We start from the raw sequence: 27,549 nt of genomic DNA, 5'->3' as shown, positions 1-27,549 counted from the left end.
GGATAAATTTGTGATTTCCTAACTGGTAAAATTAAGATTATGTTATAAAGGGGGTTTTCAAACCATATCACACATCAGGCACTGTTCCAGATACTCTGGACACAACCTAGAACAAGAGTGCCACTTTTCTAATCTCACTGGATTTCTGTCCAAGCCGGAAATCCTTTCACTATCAGACCCCAAACTGCATGTGATAGGGTAGCACTGCTAAAATATTAAGGTAGTTAACTTAAGATAGGAACTTTTTTTCTGTTATACCTTTCTTCCCATTTGAGAAGCTGTAATAGCTTGGCAGGCTGCAGTCCATGGGGGTCACAAAGAATCAGACATGACTGTGCGATTGAACTGAACTGGATAAACAAGTAACTCAATAAATCAACAAGATAAGTATAATAACTCATAAAAGGGAAATAAAGCAGTGATGCTACAGTAACTTTGGAGTGGAGTGGGGACAAAGGTCTTTCTGAGAGAGAAATAAATGATAAGAAGCTGGGGCAGGTTCTACATGGCCCCTAGCCAGGGAGGAAATGAGAGTATTCATGGAACACTGAGGTCACTGTCAGTGGGTTGTACTCAGAAAACAATAAGCAATGAGACTGAGGAGGCAGGAGGGGGCCAGATCAGATGGGCCAGTAGGCCAGTAGATGTATTTATTTCAGGCTATGGAAAACCATCGAGCATAGATGTGACCTGTCATATGTTTGTAAAAGCTCATTTTTGAAACACATTTTTTCAAAAAAATATTTTAAAGCTCCTCCTGGGAGTGTGTGGAGAACTGGATACTAGTGGGCAGGGATGAGTGGAAGCACAGAGAGGAATTGGGAAGAAAAAGGATGACTGGCACAGGCTGAGCAGGGACATATGTGGTGGCGACATATGTGGCAACTTCAGCACTGCTGCCGGATGGTCAAGAGCCAATTAGCAGAGGTCCCCCTCCACCACTCTCAACCAAGGAGGCCTCTCTGTGAGCTGCTTTCCCCAGGCAGCCTCTATGACAGACATCATTCACACAGGAGGATTCTCTGATCACAGACATGAGGAAACCACTGCCTTCAATGGCCTGTCAGGGCCATTCTGGCTCAAGAATGCTATGACTCAATTTTTCCCGTTATCTTGTGCAGGAAGCTCTTTCAGACACAAGCAAGAGCAACTCGGACCTTCTGCTTAGATGATCGCTCCCCTCTGGCACTTGAGTGGCTGGTGGAGAAGGCAACGGCAACCCACTCCAGTACCCCTGCCTGGAAAATCCCATGGATGGAGGAGCCTGGAAGGCTGCAGTCCATGAGGTCACTAAGAGTCGGACACGACTGACCAACTTCACTTTCACTTTTCACTTTCATGCATTGGAGAAGGAAATGGCAACCCACTCCAGTGTTCTTGCCTGGAGAATCCCAGGGACCGCAGAGCCTGGTGGGCTGCCGTCTATGGGGTCGCACAGAGTTGGACACGACTGAAGCGACTTAGCAACAGCAGCAGCAGCAGCAGGGTAGCTGGGCTCATTGCAGGTGACCGAGATGACTCTGGGAGCCACAGTCACTCCTGGCCTGAGAAGCGGTACCTAGGGGCTCCCCTGCCTGATACACTAATATGTAAGTCCACAGGGTGGCATCTTAGGGAGAGAAAAGACCAAATGAAAAGTTGGGTTTGAAGCGTCTGCTTCAATTTTAGGCAGAATTTGAAACCCCAATAGAGGGGAGAAAATACCAGAATAAAAGGCAAGATTCCTGGCCCAGGAATTCAGCAATGCCCACTAGCAAGCAATTCCATTCTGGCCATGTTGGTTCAACTTCCTGAGCACTGGTTTCTACATCTATAAAATTATGGGTTTGGGCCAGATGATTCTCTGGGCTCTTTTTCATCTATAAAATTCTGTGATTTGGTCTCTCATTTATTCATCTCACTTCTTAAGCACCCAGGACGGGTCAGGTATTATCTATTTTCATTTTTGCTACTTTTAATAGAGTTTACACTGTAACTAACCTACTTTTTTAAAAAAGCTTCTCCCCCATAGTAACAAAAAAAAACTATTTTACACTACTACTACTATTCTAGAAAAATTAGACATATTTTAAGTTTTTACTCAAACTTAAAAAATAAACTGCCACATTAAACAATATACTTACTGCAAAATATTTTGCCATTATTTGCTATTTGATTTTTCCAGAAATTTCTAGGAATTCTTCCAATGAAATACTTGGGAGCAGAGAAAATCCTTGAGCAAATAAAAAAAAAACAACCATCATGGAAATTTTTACAAAGTACTTAGAACTGAAATATCAGCTATCATTCTAGTCGGAAACACACTCATCATGCTGGCCTTGATGACACTGACGGTAGTGTTTTCTAATTTTCAACACCAAGGACACAGGCCGAAGATCTGCATATTCTTTATGTGTTCATAGTTTAAGCAGCGGAATACAGACATTATTTTGATTACTGGCATTTCACAAATAGTTTTCATGTTCCTCATATGAGTTTTAGTGAGATAAGAGTAGAAATGGTAAAAGATAAATAGAAAAGTAAGTTATTTCTACTTTTTTTTCCTTTTTCCCTGAATTATTGACTTGTCTCAGAAGTTGAGTGTCTCCTTTTCTCCCTTCCTCAGCCCACAGTCTGGTAGGAGACTAAACAGAACCAGCCAAGATAAAGTTATGGAGAAAAAGAAAAGTCATCCAGGTACCATTAATTGAACCCCTAGAGACAAATAATCAAGAGCTTATTTTCAGGGTACCTCTGGGTGACATTCAGACCATGAGACATGACAGATCTCCCCCACATACTTTCATTTCTGGATTAACATGTAATCCAGTGTCTTCCTTTCTGGGTGTCCCTCTGTCTACCTGATTCCTTGGACTTGGGGCTGGTCTGCATGGGTTCAATTAGTGAGCAACTCTATAACCTCAGTCAATTAAACATACTCAGCCCTCTGAGCCCTGGTTTCCTCATCTGTAATGTATAGATAATAACAGTATCAACCCTCATGCCCATGAAGAAATAAAGGCATTAATACACATAAAGCACTAAGAAGAGAGCCCAGAAGATATTAAATTCCCAATAAATCTTGGCCCAGGAGATTTATCATCCCTTCAACTCAAGTGATGCTAAATCTCTAGGCCTACTCTTTGTGCCAAGATCCAGTCTCTTACCTTCAACTGCCTGGACATCGTTTGCACTTGTACCCAACCTGTCACCTTTAACACAACATGTCTGAAAATGACAATCCCCTTTATTCAGGCTCATTTTCCAGCAGTGCATAGTCTCATGAGGAAGATGAGAACTCACAGGATACTACAGAACTGCAGGACTGGTTAAGCTCTGTGCAAACAAGAGGACCAGAGTTCACAAGGCCCAAGTCAACAGAGATTTTAAAGCAAAGGCAAAATCTAACAAGATGGAGATACAAGGGAGGATATCAGGAAATCAGGTCCACAACAAAAAGATAATCAGAGAAAGGTGTTACGAGAGGAGAAAGCTCATAAGAGGTCTATCACAGCACCAGAGAAGGACATGCTCGCTCAAAAGCTTTTATGACTGTCTAGTTAAAGCCTATGTTTATTGTGAAACTCCCAGACTTTCAAGAGCCTTAGCAAATCCAAGCTTCCTTAAGCAAGGAATACTTCCTGTCCAACAAGGAGGCTCTGGTACCTAGTCTGCCCCATGAAGAGGTCACGAGGTTCCACCTGGAGAAGGACAAGAAGAAAGATCTGAGAGTGTCTGGGGTCCCAGAAGGCTGACTCTCCCACCAGCAAGCATCAGAAAGCTCACTTGCCCTCGTCTCCAGGACCAACATCAAAACCTTTGAAATCCTTCCCATCCAGGCAAATTTCAGGACATCGGCAAACAGGTTTATAACAGAATACGGACTGTCCTAGGGTAAAAATTACTATAGAGATAAATCATAAAGACACAGAAGGATATATGACAGGGGAGAGGCAATCAGGAGTAGTGGTGAGAGAAGGGTATTAGCTTTGTTTTTTATTTAACATTTGTTTTTAAATGTTTCACTTGTTACACAGAACATGTCTACTTTGTGCATGAGAGAGATACCAACTGACCAAACTTGGTTATCACCTCCTCTTGGAAGCCTCAAATGATTCCTAGATGGAGCCAAACACCCATCCTTTCCTTTCCAAATATTTTGTGCATCTCTGTATCATAGCACTACTCATATCCAACTGCACTGGTTGGCTTCCTGTCCGTTCCACCCATTATACCAAGTTTCCTGGGGGCTGGAAATGCTCCTTTAGGACACACACTATTGCTGGTGCATAGAGCACTCTGTCAACTTTTTAAAAAATGCACAAGAGAGTTGTGAGCTAAGTTTTATTTTAGGCAAAATGAGGGCTATAGTTTGGGAAATAGCACCTCAGCTCTGAGAAACTGCTCCAAAGAAGTGGCGAGGGAAGGACAGTATATATTCAATTTTGGTAAAGGGGGAGTTCACGCAATCAAGCACTTATCTTTGCAAAGGTTTTCTGCTAGTCAAGAGAAACTAATGTCACCATGAAGGAAATAAGTGCTTTTCTAGATCTGAGGAGATGCAAGAACTGGGCTCCTAAGATCAAATCCTGAAAACATCTATCTGAAGACCTGTTCTGCCAGTTCTCCAGAGCACAGAGTGCCTCATTTCTGATCTCCATCCTAAACTCCCCTAAAGGGAGTAGCCATAAATAGCATAGTAAGGTCTGTGGCTTCCATGAAAGCAGCCATAGGTACTATGCCAACAAGCGGGCATGTCTCTGTTCCACTAGAACTTTATGTGTAGATAATGAAATTTCAGTTTCAAATTATTTTATAATGTGTCACAAAATATTTTTCTTTCATTTTTTCCCAGTGATTTACAAATGCAAAAATCATTCTCAGCTCACAGATGGCGTAAAAAGAGGCAATAGGCCAGATATGGCCCACGGGCCATAGTTTGAGGCCCTTGCCTTCCCTGAAAGGCATGGCTAGCAGTCCACAGTTACTAAGGAAATGCACCTGAAAAGGATGGCTTCACATTTATAACAGGTACTGAGTGACTTGCAGTATGCCTTTCAACAACTATAAAAACTGAGTTAGTATCACAGAGTTCTGAAAAGATGAAATGAGATAAGGAACCGTATCATTGCAAGTTATGAAGGTTCATTTGTGAGGAACATGGAAACATGAGCTTTTTGTTGATAATTATTACAAAGATTAACAAAATTGAGCACTTTTTCATGACTAAACCCTCTTCTGTGAGCCTTAAGTGAGGAATCCATTTAATTCTCACAGTCATTCTATGAAGTAGGTTCTACTGCTATCTAACTGTTCCAAAGATGAGGAAATTAAAGTATGAAAATAATCCCCAATCGTCTTAACTAAAAAGTGGCAAAGGTGGAGTTTCAGAGCCAGGCAGTCCTATGCTCTAGAGCCAGCTTTTTAACTACTGGATACAGTATCTCTTAAGAAGGTAGCAGAGACAGAGACAAAACATCCAAATATTCCTCTAAATTTCCCCAAGACTGGAAGAGGGAGCTGAACGGGAAGGGCTGGCAAGGAATGCAACATGAACTACATCCCCAGGTGGAAACTCTGTGATCCGAACATCTATGAAGATGCATGCCGAGGAGGAGCAAGTCTCCACAGCTGGACCATTTTGAGAACTTATATATGCTACTAGGGAACAAGTCAGGTTACTGTCCATCTCACATGTAAATATGGACCAGGCAAAGCCAAGACACAGTAATGGTTAGTACTCCTACTTAAAGAGATCGATTATTTTCTAATGAAAGTAAGGGCCAAATAATTTTTCAGTGATCGAGATAAAATGTATGTAAATGTTAATGCAGTTTAAAAAAAAAGACCAGTTGAAGACACATCCCAATGTTCAGAGCAGCATTACTTGCAGCTGCCCAAGATATGGAAGCAACCTAAGTGTCCACTGACAGAAAAATGGATAAAGAAGACGTGGTGTATATATACATACACAATAGATTACTACTGAGCCACAAAAAAGAACAAAATTTTGGCACTGGCAGCAACATGTGTGAACTTCTTCGGCATTATGCTAAGTGAAATAACTCAAAAACAAAGACAAATCCTATATGATATTACCCATTATACGTGGAATCTAAAACAAAAACCAACAAACTAGTGAACATAATGAAAGAGATGCAGACTCACAGACACAAAGAACAAACCAGTGGTCAGCAGGGGAGAGGGGGAGAGCAGGGGAGGGGCAGCAGAGGGCTTGGAGGGGAGGGTACAAAACTGCCGGGTGTAAGACGGGCTACGAGGGATGTACTGTACAGCACCGGGACTACAGTCAGTGTTTCATAATAACTGGAAATGGAAAATAACCTGTAAACATTATGTAAAACAGACTTACACGAAAACATTTACAAAAATAAAAATAAAACTTGAAAGAGACCGATCCACACAGCTCCAGGTGTGTTTACCGTGGCCCATGAGAGCTCAGCTCTGCCAGTTGCAGGGAGCCATGTGATAGTCCACTCTTCCCAGACTGGGCCAACCTTCAACAGGTGTGTTAACAGCCCAGTATTTCCTGACTAGCACAGCTGGGTTCAGCACCGGCCCTCCATGGAGTGCATGCAGGTGCACAGCGTGGCTCGTGGAACACCTCCCACAGTTAGATCAGTGTGTGTCTGGACTGAATTAAAAAATGAGTAAGATCAATAGGGGTCCCAGATGTACATATAAAGTCAGCTGAGCTACCACAGAGCACTGAAGGATCCTTGCATTGTAAGGTGGTAACAACTCCAAAGAATATTGCTAAATTACAGCATGCACGGGAACCAATGAACACAGAGAGCCCTCAGCATTTCCTTTTGGGGACTGCTGTGAAGAAAGGTGCCAGTCCAAAGGTGGTGCAGCATCTTCTGGCCACTCCCTCTGAAGGGGCTTAACAAACACATGAGAATTTTACAGAGCTCAGACACACAGTAAGATTCTCTAGCCCAACTCATTACCAGCATTCACATAATTTGAAGCAGTCCTGCCGCAGGGTAAAGAATGTGCTCTTCAGGATCACACACACACACAAAGTTCCTAGGATCCACAGACAGGTATCAGAGGATCCATAAAGACCCTCAAATCAAATGCATATCTACGTGCATATTTCTGGGGGAAGGGATGCATAGCAATCATCAGAGACTTAAAGGTCCTGCAAAATCTATGTCACTAAATCCTGGAGTGTACAAACAGGCCTCTTCAAGGTTTCCATGACTTGAGTGCACACCAGGCTGTAAGTCTTTGTGTGGTTTAGTCGAAATCAATGTACACTTGACTGGAGGTGACTTGGGAGCTCACAGTTAGGAGCCAGTTTCTCCTCAATCAAGTTCAAGGACGTGAAAGTGTGTGACACCCTAGTCTACTCACTTTCTCACTCTGCTAAGAAACTTGTTTTAGCTTGTTTTGGCCATGCCACGCAGTTTAGGAGATTTTAGTTCCCTGACCAAGGATTAAATCTGGGCCCTCAGCAGAGTGTGGAGTCCTAACCACTACATGGCCAGGGAATTCCCAGAACTTAGTTTAGGTTTCCTTTCTTGATCAGCCGAATGTCTTACTTCCTATTTGACTGACTAGACAAGTTCTACAAATCCTCATGTCCAAGTATACCAACCTTTGGGCACTGACACTCAAATACTCTGTCTTCTCACCCATTATTGTTGGTGAATTATTCATGCCTGTACTTCAAGCAAGTATTTCCTCTGAAGCTTAAGTTTCCTTCCTTTCTCAAGGACAGCACTCAAACGAATCTCTCTGTCTCTCCCAAAGCATCACTTTCTCTTCTATCTCGGATAATTTCTATCAGCATACAAACAAGCTGTTGTTCTCCCACACAGCTTCTCTTGCCCCCATTTCTCCATTTCCATGTTTCCAAAAAGCCCAACCTGTGACGATGCCCAAAATTAAATTTCTGGTATCTACTGCCAAAACTGATCTCCCTCTATCTTCCTCATCTCAGTTGATAGTAACTGCATCCAGCTTATGCTGTTTCTCAGACTAAAAACTTTAGAATCATCTTGGATTCCTGTCTCTTATACCCATAATCAATATGTCAGGGAACTGCATAACTGATTCCTACTTAATATTCAAATACCAGATTAGGTTCAATACCTTTTCCTGAAACTGCCTGGGATATTTCTGACTTCATAGAACTCTCTGTTTTCCTATCTCTCTCTACCAGCACTTTCACTGTATGTTCTAATGATTGTGAATATCATCTTCTCAAATTCATTACAGATATGAGCTATAGCCAGACCCCTCCATCTCCCACAGCACTAAACACACTCATGCATACTTAGTGAGGACTTCACAAACTTCACTGTGAGTCAATGATTTTTCATCAAGCTGTCAAAAAAATCAATACCACAAACAACACTTACTTGCATTAGTTATGTTTGGAAGAGTTATGTTTCCAGGATTTCCAGCACCTGCAAAGCTATCCGTCATGTCTCCAAACACTAGCATCATGAGGGGGAGTCCAGCTCCGTGGATGATGGCAGCCAAAGTCCCCAGCACCATACACAACCTATCGAGCCAATTTGAATAGCGGAACTAAAAAAGGAGAAAATACAGACAATAGGAACAGTCAGCACGATGTCATGGAAGGTTAATTCTACTTTCCAAATGTATCCAAAATCTAAATAGTTAGCTGTAGACTACTATCGCAACCACCTTGGCCTAATAACCTAAGAGAAGCAGGCATTTGCTGCATCTTCTTCTTTTTTTTTTTTTTTGAGTTTTGACCTTCCTCTTTATATTGGACTTAATCTATTCACTTTATAAAAAATTAAACTATAGTTGACTTACAAATATATTAGCTTCAGGTGTACAACAGTTACTCAATAATTTAATGGATTATACTCTAAAATAATGGTTATATTCCTTATGCTGTACACTATATCCTTGTAGCTTATTTTATACAGTAAATATATCCTTGTAGCTTATTGAGATTTCATACCTCTTAATCCCTACCGCTATCTTGCCCCTCCTATCTTCCCTTTCCCCACAGATAATACTCTTGATCTCTGTATCTGTGAATCTGTTTCTTTTTTGTTATATTCATTTAAGATTACACATATGATAACATACAGTGTTGGTCTTTCCCTATTTCACTAAGCATAATACACTCTGGGTCCACTCATGTTGTTGCAAAAGGCATAACTTCATTCTTTCTATGGCTGAATAGTATTCCATTATATGTGTGTGTGCGTATACCACATCTTTTTCACCCATCTGTTAATGGACCATTAAGTTACTTCCACATCTTGGCAATTGTAAAAAATGTTATTAAGAACTCTGGGGTGCAGAGAGCATTTTAAATTAATGTTTCACTTCCTTTGGATCTACACCCAAGAGCAGAAGTGTGGTTCTATTTTTATTTTTTTGAGGGACCTCTATACGGTTTTCCATGGCGGTACCAATGTACAGCCATACCACCCTGAACGCTCCTGATTTCATCTTCCTTCTTCTCTTACATACAAGGGCTTCATGAGATGCACTGGACAGTCTGGAACATTACAGAGATCTATAACAGATGTTCAAGCTGGTTTTAGAAAAGGCAGAGGAACCAGAAATCAAATTGCCAACATCTGCTGGATCATCAAAAAAGCAAGAGAGTTCCAGAAAAAAACATCTATTTCTGCTTTATTGACTATGCCAAAGCCTTTGACTGTGTGGATCACAATAAACTGTGGAAAATTCTGAAAGAGATGGCAATACCAGACCAGCTGACCTGCCTCTTGAGAAATCTGTATGCAGGCCAGGATGCAACAGTTAGAACTGGGCATGGAACAATAGACTGGTTCCAAATAGGAAAAGGAGTACGTCAAGGCTGTATATTGTCACCCTGCTTATTTAACTTTTATGCAGAGTACACCATGAGAAACGCTGGGCTGGAAGAAGCACAAGGTGGAATCAAGATTGCTGGGAGAAATATCAATAACCTCAGATATGCAGATGACACCACCCTTATGGCAGAAAGTGAAGAGGAACTCAAAAGCCTCTTGATGAAAATCAAAGAGGAGAGTGAAAAAGTTGGCTTAAAGCTCAACATTCAGAAAACGAAGATCATGGCATCTGGTCCCATCACTTCATGGCAAATAGATAGGGAAACAGTGGAAACAGTGTCAGACTCTATTTTTTGGGGGCTCCAAAATCACTGCAGATGGTGACTGCAGCCATGAAATTAAAAGATGCTTACTCCTTGGAAGGAAACTTATGACCAACTTAGATAGCATTTTCAAAAGCAGAGACATTACTTTGCCAACAAAGGTCCGTCTGTCTAGTCAAGGCTATGGTTTTTCCAGTAGTCATGTATGGATGTAAGAATTGGACTGTGAAGAAAGCTGAGCACCAAAGAATTGATGCTTTTGAACTGTGGTGCTGGAGGAGACTCTTGAGAGTCCCTTGGACTGCAAGGAGATCCAACCAGTCAATCCTAAAGAAAATCAGTCCTAGGTGTTCTTTGGAAAGACTGATGCTAAAGCTGAAACTCGCATGGCCACCTCATGCAAAGAGTTGACTCACTGGAAAAGACTCTGATGCTGGGAGGGACTGGAGGCAGGAGGAGAAGGGGACGACAGAGGATGAGATGGCTGGACGGCATCACAGACTCGATGGACGTGAGTTTGAGTGAACTCCGGAAGTTGGTGATGGACAGGGAGGCCTGGTGTGCTGCGATTCATGGGGTTGCAAAGAGTTGGACACTACTGAGCAACTGAACTAATAACAGCTCAGTGTAACAAATATAGTATTTGTGACTCTGATTCCCAAGAGTGGAAGCCACTTTTCAGCTCAAGATTTTTCTTGGTTAAAACACCATGATTGCCAAAGTTCCTTCTGAGGACACCATTGAGGAAACATGTTTTGTTGCTTTCAGAAAGTGGCTTGGGTCAAATATCTGCTGCCTAACAGCACTAGCATAAATGTTAAGTGGTATTAATGTAATTAGGCCTCCATGCCTGTGTGCATTCTCAGTCATGTTTGAGTCTTTGCGACCCCATGAACTAGAGACCACCAGGCTCTTCTGTCCATGGAATTCTTCAAGCAGGAATACTGGAGTGGGTGGCCATTTCCTCCTACAGGGGATCTTCCCAACAGAGGAATTGAATTTGCATCTCCTGCATCAGCAGGCGGATCCTTTACCACTGAACCACCTGGGAAACCAATTAGCCCTCCATAGTGAGAAGGAAAGGGAAAGCAATGAGTTAGATACATGCTTCCCAAAGACCAGAGCAGATCTGCATAAACTGTTTAATTGCAGGCAAACCACAAGAAAAAAAGAGTGAGCTCCTGAGATGCAAACCTGATGAGAAGAGGACACAGTAAGGGGCGTGGGCTTGGGGCTGTGACAGGCCCACTTGGGAAGCAATTAATACTTCTCCCATTCAGGAGGATCTTCCTGACCTAGGGGTCGAACCCGCATCTCCTGCACTGGCAGGCGGATTTACCTTCTATTAAAAGCTATAAAGTGGAAAAGTATTGAATTCCTCAATAGAGGAAGAAAAGATAATTAATATACAAAGATTTGAGGAAACAAGTGTTAGATTTTTTCCCCTTCTCTATACAAATTTAAAAAGAGGCTTCTCTTAAAATTCTGTGTTGCCATGAGGACACCTGGTTCCATCTGAGCTTAACTTTTCTCAAACCTTGAGAGAACCAATGCGTTTTTCTTAGGGAAATGTTTGTCTTAAGCTATGTTAATGGACTATGCTTTTACCCTAGACTCTGTCTTCCAGTCTGTTCTGCCTAAGACTCAGAAGGACTTGACAAACTCATGCAAATGTTCTCTTATGCTGTGTTAATGAGACTGTATTTGCTTGGAAACCTGCCTTTCTTCAAGATTTATGTCAATCATTTTATGTCCCAGGACAACTCACCTTGTGCCAGTGTTATTTCAAAATGCATGTTGTAGGTGAGGGGCCTGGTACCAGTCTCTGAGTTCTGAGACATTTCCTTTCTCTAATTAGCAGACTGCTAGTAGCAATATAACATCTGGCTAAAGACTAGCAGGGGGGCACTCTTTCTGCCCTCTTCTGATGCCTATGTCAGAAGCTTTCTATCTCATTTATTCCTTAATAAAACTTTATTACACAAAAGCTCTGAGTGATTAAACCTTGTCACTGGCCCCAGATTGAATTTCTCTCCTCCAGAGGCCAAGAATTCCAGCATCTTTCATGGCTCAACAACAACCTTTCAATTTGAGGGCAGTAGTAACATTGCTGAATAGGACAAAAGCCTCAGGGCAACCTCCCACCTCTGTCATTTACTCAAAAGAAGACTTTGGAGGGAAAAAAATCTCTTAATAACCTTCACCTTCAGTTTCTATGTTTATAAAATGAGGAAAATACTCATATACAGAAAGTTTCACAAAGCTGTTATGGGACTAAAACCAGTACTTCATAATAGAAACATTTATTAGGCATATAATATTAATATACAATAGAAGCAGGTACTGTCATCGGTTTTAGAAATATAAAATAAGATTCTTCAGGAGCTTACAGTAAGGGATCAAGTAGACAAAAAAAAAGTATACATAGGGAGAAATGTAAGAAAGTGAAAGTGAAGTCGCTCAGTCATGTCTGACTCTTTGCAACCCCATGGACTGTAGCCTACCAGGCTCCTCCAGTCCATGGGATTCTCCAGGCAAGAACACTGGAGTAGGAAATGCCATTTCCTTCTCCAGGGAAATGTAAGAGAGAAGTTTATTCACAATTAGAGCCCTTTAAATACAAGAAATGAAAACTGTTTGGTCAGATACTCACAAGGAAGATAGAGGGGATGAACCAGAATCACACAGGGAACAGGGTGATCAGGACTGAAAGTCAAGGGGTGGACTTCCCAGGGCAAAGAAGTAGAAGGTGCTGGCAGGGGAGAGGCTTAGGTACTATCCAGCAGACAAGATGATGGTGAACATGATCTTATCATGGTACCTGGCTGGAGGCCAAAGTCAATGACTTCATTCATTCATGCAAGCATTCATTCAACATTCGAAAAATATTTATTAAGCACCTAGTAAGCAGTACATCCGGAGAAGGCAATGGAACCCCACTCCAGTGTTCTTGCCTGGAGAATCCCAGGGACGGGGGAGCCTGGTGGGCTGCCATCTATGGGGTCGTACAGAGTCAGACATGACTGAAGCAACTTAGCAGCAGCAGCAAGGAGTACATCAAGGCTGTATATTGTCACCCTACTTATTTAACTTACATGCAGAGTCCATCATGAGAAACGCTAGGCTGGAAGAAGTACAAGCTGATATGCAGATGACACCACCCTTATGGCAGAAAGTGAAGAGGAACTCAAAAGCCTCTTGATGAAAGTCAAAGAGGAGAGTGAAAAAGTTGGCTTAAAGCTCAACATTCAGAAAATGAAGATCATGGCATCTGGTCCCATCACTTCATGGCAAATAGATAGGGAAACAGTGAATACAATGTCAGACTTTATTTTTTTGGGCTCCAAAATCACTGCAGATGGTGACTCCAGCCATGAAATTCAAAGACGCTTACTCCTTGGAAGAAAAGTTATGACCAACCTAGATAGCATATTCAAAAGCAGAGACATTACTTTGCCAACAAAGGTCCATCTAATCAAGGCTATGGTTTTTCCAGTGGTCATGTATGGATGTGAGAGTCAGACTGTGAAGAAAGCTAAGCACCGAAGAATTGATGCTTTTGAACTGTGGTGTTGGAGAAGACTCTTGAGAGTCCCTTGGACTGCAAGGAGATCCAATCAGTCAATCCTAAAGAAAATCAGTCCTAGGTGTTCTTTGGAAGGACTGATGATAAAGCTGAAACTCCAGTACTTTGGCCACCTCATGCGAAGAGCTGACTCACTGGAAAAGACTTTGATGCTGGGAGGGATTGGGGGCAGGAGGAGAAGGGGACAACAGAGGATGAGATGGCTGGATGGCCATCACCGACTCAATGGGCATGAGTCTGAGTGAACTCTAGGAGTTGATGATGGACAGGGAGGCCTGCCGTGCTGTGATTCATGCAGTCGCAAAGAGTCGGACACAACTAAGTGGCTGAACTGAACTCAAGGATCAAGCATGGTTCTAGGCACTAGCTACAGCAACTAAGAGAAACTATCACTCCTCATAAAGCTTGTATTTTACTAATATGCAAATAAAGAGAAAATAGACATATTTAACAATCATTCACAATATTCAACATTCATTCAGTACGCAAGTCCCTATTAAAGTTCCAGGCACTGTTCTAGGATCCTGGAGCACAGCAATGAAGAAAGCACACCAAATCGCTCTGCCCTCATGGAGCTTAGATTCAGGGAGAAGACAAACATAAACAGGAAACCAGACAGTGGTTAATCATTCAGGAGAAATATCACACGGAGTCAGGTGTCATGGTGACAGGTAGCTGGCTCAGACTGGTGGGGCAGGGAAAGTCACTATGAAAAGGCAACATCTGAGCTGAGTCAGCAGTCATAGGAAGGAAAAAGTCACGTGACAATCTGGGAACAGAGGATCCCAGGCAGAAAGAACACACACAAAGATCCCGGGGTGACTACAAGTCCTGTGTGTTTCAGGGACTAGACACGATGACCACTGTGGCCAGAAGAAGGTGAAGGAGCCCTGTCTAGCGTGAAATTAGAGACGAGATGGAGGTCAGGCTATAAATGGCCTTTGATGGCCAGAGGAGGGAGTTTGTTTTTATGCTAAACCTCCCATCTGAGGGTAAAATAAAGGGTTTTACAGGTAAGAACTGAGGTGACTTGATGTGACTTCCATGGGTAGGATAATTTGTAGAGGAGCTAACGTGGAGCAGGGGGGCTAGGAGGTAGAGAGTGGTTGACGGAACCAAGTCCAGAGCAGGAGTGGGAGGCAGAACAATGCCCCACCTCCCGAGCTTGACCACATCCTAATCGCAGGAACCTGTGAATATGCTTCCTTACATGATAAAAAGGACTTTGGAGACATTAAGGATACTGAGATGGGGAAATTATCCTGGATTATCCAAGTGGGCTCAATGTCATCATAAGGATCCTTATAAGAGGAAGCCACGGGGATCAGAGTCAGCAGTAGGGGAAATGATGAGTGAAGTAAGGAAGGGGCCAGGAGTCCAAGAAGGCAGGAAGCCTGTAGAAGCTGAAAAAGGAGGGAAACATTCCCTCTTGTAGCCACAAGGAGAATCCAGCCCTGATGGCGCCTTGACTTTAGCCCAGTGAGACTTTGAGCCCCAGAACTATACAATAATACATTTGTGTTGTTTTAAGCCACTAAGCTAGCGGTACTTTGTTCCAGCAGCAATAGAAAATAAATACTCAAAAAAAAAAAAAAAAAAAAGGATACTGAGGAAGAATGGCTAAGCAAAAAGGATCAGAAGTAGTTGGGGGGAGCAGGGGGAAGTTTATCTGAGTTTAGGGCAGCACAGATGGGCGTCCACCCAGATGATAAACCAAAGGTCTTTGTTCATAGTGTAATTTACTAAAGGAAGGTAGGGATGAAGGCTGTTGGAACTGGAGAGGTCAAAGAATGTGGTACCTAGGAGACTTTAATAAGGTGACCAAAATAAAAGAATGCAGAGAGCACAGGTGAACAAAGGAGAAGCAATCAAATGCCAAGGTTCTCAATGGAGAAGCAGAAGCGACTAGAAATCAGTAGAAGGTATATCGCTGCCAATGGATAGAAGGTATTATAACTGTGCAGAATGAAACAAATATGGAAGGAGTTCTGCATGAAAATGATTCAGAAATGGCCATGTGCAACTAGAGAAAGGCCAACAATACCACTGACTCCAAGGATTGGGGGTGGAGGAGCTCTAAGTTCACAGGCAAAGGTGACACAAGAAAAGAACCAAAGAACTGGGAGGAAAATGAGCAGACTCTGGCATCGCAGAAGCAAACAGGAGGAATGAATATGGTAAACAGTGTCAAGTGCTACATAAAAGTCAGCAGACTGTCCACTGAATTCGCTGAGTGGTGGAGACAGAGCCAAATTAGAATGTAAGAAGTGATTTGAAGATGAAGCAGACAGAAAGCAAAGTCACCTCCTATTTGTGAAGCAAGCTAGAGGAGGCTTAGTGAAATGGAGGGCATTAGTGAAATTAAAGATAGGTGACATGTAAATACCAATCAGAAAGACCCAGTTGAGAGGGAGAGATGGAGGATAGAGAAGAGAAAGGACAATCACAATAATGTGAGGTCCTTGAGAAAGCAGAGGACACAGGAGCCAAAGCACAGTGCACAAGAGGGCGATTAAAGAACCAGATGCTTCCTCTGCTAGAACAGGAGGGAGGAGGAAGCAACTGACCTGGGTACCGCGGTGTTTGTAGACTGAGAGAAGAGCTGAGGAACTTCTGTCAGGGGGCTTCCATTTGGTTTGTGAAATTGAAAAAAAAAAAAGAAGTCATCCACAAAGAGCTGGGGCTTGTGGGGAGAAGTGGGAAATTCATAAAGGGCTTAACATACTCAGTGAGAAGAGGAAGAGTAAAATTTCTGTGTGGGATACATGCTTCCATGAGGTTTTTCTCCAGCATCCATCAGATGTAGGGGTTCAGGCACCAAGAAAGCAGATGGTCGATCTGCCTGGGCTGAGCTTGACAAGTGACAGGTGAAAGGAAGTCTGCAGCTCAGGCAGGAGCATAACCAAAGTGATGATCATTGCTCTAAGGTGATAAGAGAAGGGAAACAAGAAGGGGCTGCTGGGAAATTGACAGGTCAGGGGACTCAGGATCCAAGGGAAACAGTGAGCAGATTGAAGACACAGGAGTAGCTGGCTAGTTCTATCTAACTGCTTCATAATGGCACTTTAGATGTAGAACAGTTTCAAATAACAAACCTAGGATCTAAGTGTGTGCATGGGTGGCTGGAATAAAGGGGAGGGAAAGAGTGGTTATCTTTATAACACCATAGAAGTCACCCAAGATAGTAGGAGCACCAGGGGCGGAGAGGGAGACACTGAGCCAGATGGTAAAGTCTCCAATGAGGAAGGACCAGGTGGCCACAAGGTAACTGCACCAAAGAACCTGTCAATTCCAAGCAAATAAAAATTTAACCAATCACATACATCATAAATGATTAAAGCTGTTAAAGGCTCTGGCTCTAGTGTAAGCAAGGCAACCCACTCCACTATTCTCGCCTGGAGAATCCCATGGACGGAGGAACGTGGTGGGCTATAGTTTACGGGGCTGCAAAAGAGTCGGGCATGGCTGAGTGACTAAACAACAACAAAATGTTGCAACAAAGCCTGAGAGAAAATAAAGGCCAGTAGAAAAATCTGAATCTATTCCTTACCTCTTTATCATCATTTTCTCAAGACTGCTAAAAAAAAAGTCTTCTACTAGAAAAAAGTGAACAGGCCTGGTGTACAGAAAACAGTTAACACTGCAAGCCTGAGCCTGCAGTCAAGGCTAGCCCTTGGCTGGCATCTAGAATTTGGATTTTGGGAAGAGTAACCATCACCCTAACTGATAGAAGTGGCTGAACGACTTGTACAAACAACGTGCTTTATGCTGAGGGTCTGCCTTCCTTCTGTGAGTCTGGAATTTTGGTACACGCTGTGCCTACATCATCAGCTCCCAATCAGAAACCTTCGGGCACTGAGTCTCTACTGAGCTTCCCCGACAGCATTTCACACACTGAGTCGGCACAACTCATTGCTGGAGGAATCAAGTTGACTCCACTAGACAGGACACTTGGCGCTTCTCTTGGACCTTTCCCTTCCTTTGCCCACTGCTGATTTTGCTTTCTGTCCTCTTGCTGTAATAAATCTTAGCCATGAGTATGGCAATAAGCTGAGTCCTGTGAGTCCCCCAAGTGAATCATCAAACCTGGGGTTCTTGGAAACTCCCAACACACATGAGTTTTTATCTTAGCTGGAAATTTTTATTAATCAGCAATGCTAATGAAAGGTTGTTGCTGAGCCATGAAAGACACAGGGATTCTCGGTCTCCAGAGGAGAAGAATTCAATTCGGGGCCAGAGATGAGGCTTGATCACTCAGAGCTTTTGTGTAATAGAGTTTTATTAAAGTACAAAAGGGACAGAGAAAGCTTCTGACATAGACATCAGAAGGGGGATGGAAAGTGCCCCATCACTAGTGTTAGCAGTGGAGTTATATACCTTTTAATTAGTTATTACAATGAATCAAAAGAACGTCTGGAGGTTGTAAAGATTCTTACTAGACCCACTCTCATAATTCACATTTTAAGATAACAGGATTAGCCAGAAGGTTTTCAGGAAGGAGAAACTGTCCTCAAGCAGGATACTTTGTAGTTGTATAATCCCTAGTAGAGAGTTTAAACTGAGTTTTATAACTGACTAAGACCAAGGAATGTAGACAAAAAAAAGTTTGTCCTTTCCTCCTCCTTGAGAATTCCAGACCCCTCTCTCCTTGGGGACCCCCGGATTTCTCATCAACCTGCCTAGGAATTGACTCTCTCACTAACAGCATCAGCATTTTACTGTCAAACATTCTGAATATGTCTCTGTCTATATAGATTTTATACACAAGTTCAGTTTTCTGTGTCAACTCCTTTAAGAGAAAGGCATGAGGAAAAGCCACATAAACATTCAGTATAGCTTTCCATCAAAAAGCCAAGAATATATTCCTTCCTTCCTATGCCAACCTGAGCACTATGTTTTAGTGTGACTTTCTCAGGTCTGAACCATGGCCCTGATGAGTATTACTGGGCAAGTTATTAAGTCTCACCTCCCTTTCTTCATCTACAAAATTAAAACAATTACAGTATCTATCTCCAAGGGAGTTGTAAAGATTAATGCATTCACATAGAAAGTATTTATTGCGACCCATGGCATTAAAAGCTATATTTGTGTTGTAATTATCACCTGTCCTTAAAACTCCAGATTTTTATTCTTTGGTGGCCTGAACTGGTTTAATAGTCTTACCTCTATATATTAGGTCTGATAAATTTTCTAAAACACAATACTAATTTTTTAAATTTAACTTATAAAAAATGAAATTACAAAAAGACAGAAATATTCTAGTCTCAAAATGACAGAACTGGAAATTAAATCTTGGGAATAAACCCTATTTTAACAGCAAAGCTTCTTTTAATATAAGAATATAAAATGAAATGTAAAACAAAAACTGTCACTTGGTTTTTTCTGAGAATAACCCGAGTAAACAGTCTCCTTTCCCCAAAGCTCCAAAGAGAGTAAAGACAGACTCAAAGATGGAATTTTATCAAGAGCAACTGAAGTGCAAGATGATGTTCATATAAGATCACTGGAGTCTAAAAGGCAGCTCTTTTTTATGCTTGTAACCATACTTAATATTCAATTTTACAAATATTCATTTTATAAGATAGCCTGCCACACACACATACACAAATTTTACAAGTGTGTGGTGCGTTATGTCTGAATTACAAAGTGTGTACTACAAGACTTAATTGGTTCAGTAAGCCTTCCAGGTTCTAACTGCACAGTTCCCCTAAATCTGCATTCTCTGGAAAAAAAAAAAAAAAACGGATACAGGTAAAGAGGGCTCTTCAACCAGCCTGTCTTATTCCAAATCTGATTAAAGAAAATCTAAGTGGCCACCAGGAAATCAGAAAATAAGACAAAGAAGTATATTAAGGTTTTCAAATTCCAGATTTTCAGTTATTCAGCACCGAAGCACAGTAACAGGTACTAAGCCACAGTAATTAACAACCCATTGCTAACTTCTACTATGAGTGCCTGGGACTTTGACCTCAAACCTGCCAGGATTAGAGCCCTTGGCAACAGGGTACCCCAGGTTTTGTTTGAACCACACTCCATAAGGCTGGTTTCCTCTGTCTAGGACTGAGACCACCAATGGGAGAAGTGCTTGTGTAGTTGACATATCACTGGTGACATAACTGGTTAGGAGAATACTGAAACCCAGGCCAGGACAGGGGACTCTGGAGGCTCTCTGCACACAGCAAGTCTGTGTACAATGCTCATCATTCCCTGAAAACAAGCTGAATTAAGTGAGTTCATTTTACCTCTTCATTTACATACTCCCCAAGAAAATATTATACCAGATGAAACCTCTTTTTTAGATCAAGAGAAGGCACAGCACTTTTTCTTTTGTATTGCTTTGTTTTCATTGGAGTGAGATTGGTTTACAAGCTTGTGTTGGTTTCTGCTGTGCAAAGTGAATCAGTTGTGTGTGTGTGTATATATAGAATAGTGAACACATTCAAACTCACCATTGTAAAAGTACTGACAGTTGGTTTCTTTTCTTTCTTCTCATCTTTTTTACTGAAAAACCTAGCAACAGAATTACATAAAACTTTAAAAACTATGTAAATCTATATCCAATCAACGTAGAGCTTATATTTAGCAACAACCAGAACAAAGAAACATGTCTACAGTGTCATTAAAAAAAACAGGTTATAATATGATCCCATTTATAAAGTTTAAGTATGTTTACATATACCTAGAAATCTATACACGGGGCTATCACTGGGTGTTGAGATTTCAAATTATTTTCTTCCTTGTGCCTTTGGTATTTCCTAATTTTCTATGATGAATACATAGAGACACAGAAATTTGGAATTAGAAAAACACTAAAAAAAGAGAGCTTCCTGTCTTTCTTCTACTTAGAACTCACTCATGCTCCCCAGAGTTAATCCCTTTAATTATCATCTCAGTGATTTTAGCAACAGATAGTCTATCCTTCTATCTACCTAGATATTATCCTTCATCTACCTAGATATTATTCCTTTACTTCAGAGAGAGTAGTGGCAAACATGCAGGGCAGAAATTATCCTAAGAAACAAACATAATTCAATCACTCTCCATGAGCAAATCTAATTCTGAAAAGATGTCTGGAGCCCTAAATGGGCCATGGTGGCAATACACACAACCTAGAAAAAGCACCATCAAAAAGGATGGTTTGTAAACTGAAAAAAAAAAAAAAAAAAGCTGTCCTCAGGCAGAGAAAGGTCAATTATTTCGAGCACAGATTCAAAACTCTCTAACTAATGATCTACTCTAACTGCCATCCAGCATATGAGAGCAACCTCCGCATCTGTATTTTCCTATTTCTAAAAAGAAAGACTATCTCAGGGAAGAAGTACATTCTTTTTACACAGCTTTTCAAGTTCAAAAAGTAAATTCATCTGTGTCTTTGTTCTTTATGCTAAGCAAGGTCAAAGAGTTGAAGAAACTTCTAAAGAAAAAAAATCCAGAGTCTACTCCATATTTGGCTTTGGAGCGACGTTCCACTGCTGAGAAACACACAAAATATACAAACATAGCTCTTCAGATTCGGTTCCACCCTATTCCCAGTAAAGGCACGGTTTCAGTACCCCTGGAATCAGGATGAGAGGAGAAAAATAGCCATACAGAATTGAGTTTTAGCTCTAAGCTTTTTATTTATTTTTTCATTCTCCAAAACTGCGGCTACTCTGAAGAATTTATAATGTTCCAGACACTGGCTAAGTAAACACGTTCCATACAAGACCTCATTTCATCTTAATCTCTGTGAGGCAGGCACATTTTTATCCTTCCTTTATAGACAAGAGAACTGCAGGTGAGAAGAGTTAACTCACTTGTCCAAGGTCACACAGTTAGAACGAAGCCAAGCTTTCCACGGAGAAGTCTAACTCCCAGACACCAGGCTATCTGGTGCAGTGTCAGACTTCTGAGATGCTCCCTGCCGGGAACACTGACTGTCACCCCTCTTAGAAGATTCATTTATTCCCATTTGCTCCAACACAGTGCTGACAAATAGGAAGTTGCTTATAAAATCACATTTTAATAAAGAATCTTCACAAATACGCCAAAGGGTACTATTACCCAAGCATTATACCTATTCACATTATCAGCAAGTCACATGCTTCTTTATGACTCTGAATTAGAATATACAGTTTAAAAAACAAACTCATAGAAAAAGAAAAGATTTGTGATTTCTAGAGGGGGAAGACAGGATGAGAGAAAGCTGCTCCAAAGGTACAAACTTTCAGTTATAAGATAAGAGTGCTAGAGACGCAATGTGCCACAAGATGCCTACAGTTAACACTGCTATATGATACAGATGAATCAGCTGTTAAGAGGGTGTATCCTAAAAGTTCTCATCACAATATTTGTAATTCAAACCATTATGCTATACACTTTAAACTTACAAGGTATTGTAGGTCAATTATAACTCAATAAAACTGGAAAAATACATAGCTTTATAAAAAACAGATTCACATCAATAATGGTGAGCACAGTTTAATGTTACTTAACTAAAAAAAAAAAAAATTCTAGTTTGAAAAAAACGTTTGTAGACCATGACAGCAATCAACAATAAAATGACAGTATATGCAAGTTCAAAAGAAATATTGTTTTCAAAATATGGGCTCTTACAGAAAAATAAATAAGTAAATGTCCCACAAATATTTATTGAATACCTTTTTCAAAAAGGGTCGAGAGGGAGGGGACATATGTATACCTATGGGTGATTCATGTTTATGTTTGGCAGAAACCAACACAATACCGTAAAGCAATTGTCCTTCAGTTGAAAATAAATTTTTTAAAACTGAGGTATAACTGACATACACTGTATTAGTTTCAGGTGTATAAGAGAATGATTTGATATTTGTATATATTGGGAAATCATCACCACGAGTCTAGTTAACATCTGTCATCATACAAAATCACAGAATTTTCTTCCTTGTGATGAGAACTTTCAATATTTACTCTTAGCAACTTTCAAATATGCAATACAGTGTTATTAACTGGAGTCACACTGCTGTACATTATACCTCCATGACTTATTCTGTAACTGGCACTTTGGACCTTTTGACCCCCTTCACCGGTCCCCCTTTCCTCCACCTCTGGAAACCACCAATCTATCAAATAATTTTTCCTTCCACAGAGCCTTAATACTTCTTATTTCAATGTCCCTAAGTGTTTGCATCAAAAAATACGTATTTGTTTAACGTACCAAGTTTAAAAACTTAAAAACAAAAAGGGATGTATCTACCTTCCACTCTATATAATCTATTTTATGAAAATTTATTATGAAAACCTTCAAACAAAAAGAATATTAATAATGACTACCCATTAAAAACTCACCTAGATTCAACAACTGTGAACATTTTGACCTTATTTTCTTTAATGCATAAAGAAGTTTGTAACTGTTAATCGCCAAACTATTTGAAAATAAGCTGCAAAGATCATGGCACTTCACATGTTTTCCTACCATTATCACATACAATAAAAATAACAGAAATTTTGATATCAACCCACATTTAAAATTTCCAAGAATGGTTTCTATAGGTTTTTCCTTTTTAGAACTCTGATGTAATTAAGGCTCATGTATTATACGTGGTGGTTTTGCTTCTTTGTTGTTGTTTAGTCACTAAGCCGTGTCTGACTCTTTTTCCGCCCCATGGACCGTAGCCCGCCAGGCTCCTCTGTCCAAGGGATTTCCTAAGCAAGAATACTGGAGTGGGCAGGCTACCATTTCCTTCCCCATTAGTCTCTTTAGTCTCTTTTAAATCTAGAAATTCTTCTCCCAACCTGCTACTGCTGCTAAGTCACTTCAGTCGTGTCCGACTCTGTGCAACCCCATAGACGGCAGCCCACCAGGCTCCCCCATCCCTGGGATTCTCCAGGCAAGAACACTGGAAATATTGACTTTTTATAGAAACAAAAGCAGTTGTCTTATAGAATGTCCCACATCTTGGATATGTCTGTTTCAATCTTTGTCCAAAGTGTGCAGTAAGTATGAAATACAGATTTGAGGATACATTGTAAAAGAGAATGCAAACTACCTCATTAATAATCCTCATTACATGTAGAAATAATAGGTTTAATATACTTGGATCCTTAAAACGTATTTCCAACATTAATTTCACCTGTTTCTTTTTACTTTTTAAAGGTTGCTATTAGAAAATTAATAATTACAAATGTGGTTCACATTATATTTCTATTGGACAGCATTAGTCTGAAAGCTTGATAAGTTAGATTCACTAAATGATTTTGCAAACATACTTCCTGGTGGTGTCATGTCACTAACGAAGTCTATTTCAAGAGCCAAGCTAGGTATGATCACCTGGTTAAGGTGACTAACTGCAGTATCTTTCCACCAGAAAAAAATCACATTTTCCTTTTTCCAATTAAGAACTGTGGCTAATTCGTAGATTCAACCTTTCTCTGAGTGGTTTAGGATCCATTAACATCCCTTGCCTGAACCAATTACAACAATGCAGGTTTCAAAATTTTTCTGTGAAGAAGGTTCTCCCTCTCTCTCTCCCCTTCTCTCTACCTTAGTTTTCCTCCCCGTCTCAGAATTTTATTTAAAAAATTAGTTTACTCAGTATTTCACAATCAAGTACAGTCATTATTCTTGTTGATGCTCAAACTGTCCCAGATGTGGGTCAGTGAAAGCCCCTTCAAGCCAGCTCCTGTGTCCTTTTTGATAACTGCCCTCCGCCTCTCCTTTTCAGGTACCACAAGATACTCCAAGCTTGGCCTCAATTGGGATTAACCCTTTCTCTGTTGGGTGCAGATTTCCTTTTTGTAAGGAAACATAATGAGAAACCAATATTGACACTGAGTGTGCTCTCAATGGACAGAAACTGACCTATTAAAAAAAATCATGAAATAACATTCAGATTCAACATTGTTTTTAAAAAGTCTACTTAATGTCCACACTTGTATTTCTTTTCTCTTACACTGAAAAGCTTGGTTTCTAATAATATTAATAACTTTACTAAGTTTACCATTTATTACTAACAGAGCTGAGTGAAATTAAAAATTTCCTGTACAGATATTGCACTGTGATCAAAATTTACTTAATTTATTTTTCTTATGTGATTACAGAACCAATTCTATACACAGTCAGGATAATTTTACAACATTCTAATAATTCTTTGGTAGTACACTCGTCTCACAATTACTTCTACCAGAGTCAGATACCCATTGCCTTAAAAAGAAAAAAAGAATACTTAAAAGTAGTTGGGGCCTTCTGTCCCATCTGCTGCGTGCCACTAACATGCAATGTTTATGTGACTGTTTTACCAGAAGGAACACACTGGACCACAAAGCAGGCTCGCGGACGATCAACATCACACATAAAGCAGAAGGTTATAAAATACAGGAAAGGAAATGAACCTTGGCCTGTGTGGGACCAGAAAGCTGAGGAAGCAGCTCACCGTGCAAATTCTGGGCTCAACTCAAGCAAGCGAACCTCCGCAACTGCCCGCGTTTAAGATACAAAAACCCATCACCACCACCATCACCATCAGCTCGTTTAATTCAGAGTTGGAGGCTGGAAACAAATCTCCCAAGTTTCTCAGGCCACGGTAAATATGAAAGTGAAACAAACTACCTTTTTTTGTCCCTTTTCAAGAAATTTCCCCCCCCTGCTCTTCCATTGCGGCCGTCTTCAACATCCATCGCGACCTGAGGAGCAACCACAGCCAATCAGTCAAACGTAAGATCCTCAGAAGGCTAAGGTGAAACTGAACTTTCCTACAACTTTACTCCGCCGGCAGAAGGGCGGAGCGCTCGCCCTGATGCTTCAGCGGCTCGTGGCCGCGAGGGTCGCCGCAGGGACATGCCTCAGCGTCAGGCATCCAGCCTCCGCACGCGAGCCGACGGGCAGGGCGGCGGCCCGGCCCGGACTTTGCCCTCCTCCACCGCAGCTCTCCCTCCCGGTTCCCCACGCCATCCATCTGCCCGCGGGCTCAGAGCCCGGCTGCCCGCACAGCGCTGGCTCTGCAGGCTCGCGGCAGCAGACTCCAGGGCGCATAACTAGCTCAAAAAAACCCCCAAAACACCAACTAGAGACGGGTGCCTCAAGAGCTCCCCAACTGAGAATAAGTCTCACCCCTTTTAGTCCCCGTGGACTTGCCAACTGGCATCTCCCCTTCCCTCTCCTCCGAAGCCCTCCGCCCCAGGAGACCCAACTCAGGAAATTAGAGAGCCCACCCATCCTCCCCGCAACCTTCTCCGTCTAGTCCGCAGCTTCCCGCGCCCTACCTCGGGATTTCCCTCGGAATGTTCACTAAGGCGTGAACCTTTGAAGAAGAGATTCAGACTCCAGCGGAAAGACGCGGCAGACGCGAACAGCGGTCTCGGCTCCTCAGTCTTGAAGAGCCGCTGCTCGAACGCGCCCCGACTTCCCGTGGCCCTGGGAGCAGGGAGCGGAGAACTTGCGCAAAGCCCACGCCCGGTGCTCTGCGCTCGGCCAATCAGCCGCAGGCTCGGGACAGCTCCCGGCCGGTTCTATTGAATCCTGATTGCGCCAAGTTACGAAACAGGTTGGAATTAGGGGAGGAATGTCCTCGCTTCTCTTGCCCCTCAGCAAAAGGGCAAGCAGGGGAACGCTTATCAGCTGAATCACCGAGGGCTTTTACGTTTAGAGAGCCCTTGTCTGTACAAGTCCACGAAATTATGAGTATATAGATAGATATAAATGTCAGTATAGAATTCGCTTGTGACTCGAGTAGATAAGGGAAATTTTCTTTGATATCGCATCCAATATATTCTAATAAAACAATATCCGGCTTTGCCCATTCTGTAGGTTATTCCTTCCCCTCTCTTATATTTTGTTTTTCATTAGATTACACATCGTTACTTGTTTTTTTTTTTCCTTTAAGTCATATACTTTTGTCTTTATAACAACAAATTAAAGATATGGTGAAAAAATAAAATTCCCTTCCAACCAGCATTTTTTAAAAGGCCAGGTGAAATTTTTCTGCAAGTGTTTTCTTCAGTATGTTTGACAGTTTCTAAGGTGTATATGTTTATCCTTTATTTGAAGAGACATACAAATAACTGGTCTTTCCCGGTGGCTCAGATGGGAAAGAACCTACCTGCAATGCAGGAGATGGGGTTCGAATCCTGGATGGGGAAGATCCCCTGGAGAAGAGAATGGCAACCCACTCCAGTATTTTTGCCTAGAGAATTCCATGGACAGAGGAGCCAGGTTGACGGCAGCCCATGGGTTGCCTAGTCGCACATGACTGAGCGTCTAACACTTTCTGCTTTAAGAAATAAATAGGAAGATTTTTTCTTAAACATATAAATCGAAACGGACATTTCAAGGAAAAAATGTATGTAAAAGAGTGTAATATTTTGGGGTTTTAGCCATCGGGTGAATCCCTTGTTTTTCTCAAGGTGTTTTAAAACTCTTATATTTTTGTTTGGCTTCTAAAAGTATCGTGCATTTTAACATGTTGCTTTAGTTGTAATTTAGTGCCGTGTCTACTGTTACCATTTGCAGGTTTTTCTGGTCCTCTCTTTTCCTCAAATTGATGAAAAGTAAGGGCAATTGTGAAGACAATTCAAATTCATAAAGCAGCCTTAACTCACATCAGAGCTTTTCATGCTTGTCAACCCAGGGGAAATGGATGTTTTTGTAACCTTTTGTCTGCTTTCTCTGACTTAGAGGAGTTACCTCTCAGCTCACTGCAAAGTTTAAAAGAAGAAAATCTTTTTAGTTTTTACTGCATAGTGTATTTTCTGCACTTTAAGTAACATATTTCAAAGCCGTAATTTTCTTTCCATCTTTTATCTCAGATTTTCTTTGCCTTGATTTTTTTTTAACTTAGCTATACAATTAGGTTTCTTTCTTTACAAACTGTTAATTAGCCTTTCTAACAGACCACTCATATTCCTC

General features: G+C 41.4%; 1 protein-coding gene across 2 annotated transcripts in view; it reads right to left on the bottom strand.

The window, feature by feature from the left end:
* The window catches only part of ABCB1 (ATP binding cassette subfamily B member 1), a 105,545-nt gene extending 79,516 nt beyond the window's left edge, over positions 1-26,029 (bottom strand). For both annotated transcript variants that reach the window (XR_011144941.1, XM_068972811.1), the window contains exons 1-4: positions 25,908-26,029; positions 25,255-25,328; positions 20,138-20,198; positions 8,373-8,544 (exon numbers count right to left, since the gene is read on the bottom strand). Coding sequence is in view for 1 of the 2 variants with exons in the window: in XM_068972811.1 (XP_068828912.1) it covers positions 8,373-8,544; positions 20,138-20,198; positions 25,255-25,322 (301 nt within the window). In the remaining variant the exon portion in view is untranslated. The remainder of the gene's footprint in view (positions 1-8,372; positions 8,545-20,137; positions 20,199-25,254; positions 25,329-25,907) is intronic.
* Between the last annotated feature and the right edge of the window lie 1,520 nt (positions 26,030-27,549).

Source organism: Capricornis sumatraensis, chromosome 5, assembly GCF_032405125.1.
Source record: "Capricornis sumatraensis isolate serow.1 chromosome 5, serow.2, whole genome shotgun sequence".
Taxonomy (NCBI): Eukaryota; Metazoa; Chordata; class Mammalia; order Artiodactyla; family Bovidae; genus Capricornis; species Capricornis sumatraensis.
This window is presented reverse-complemented; position numbering and strand designations above follow the sequence as displayed.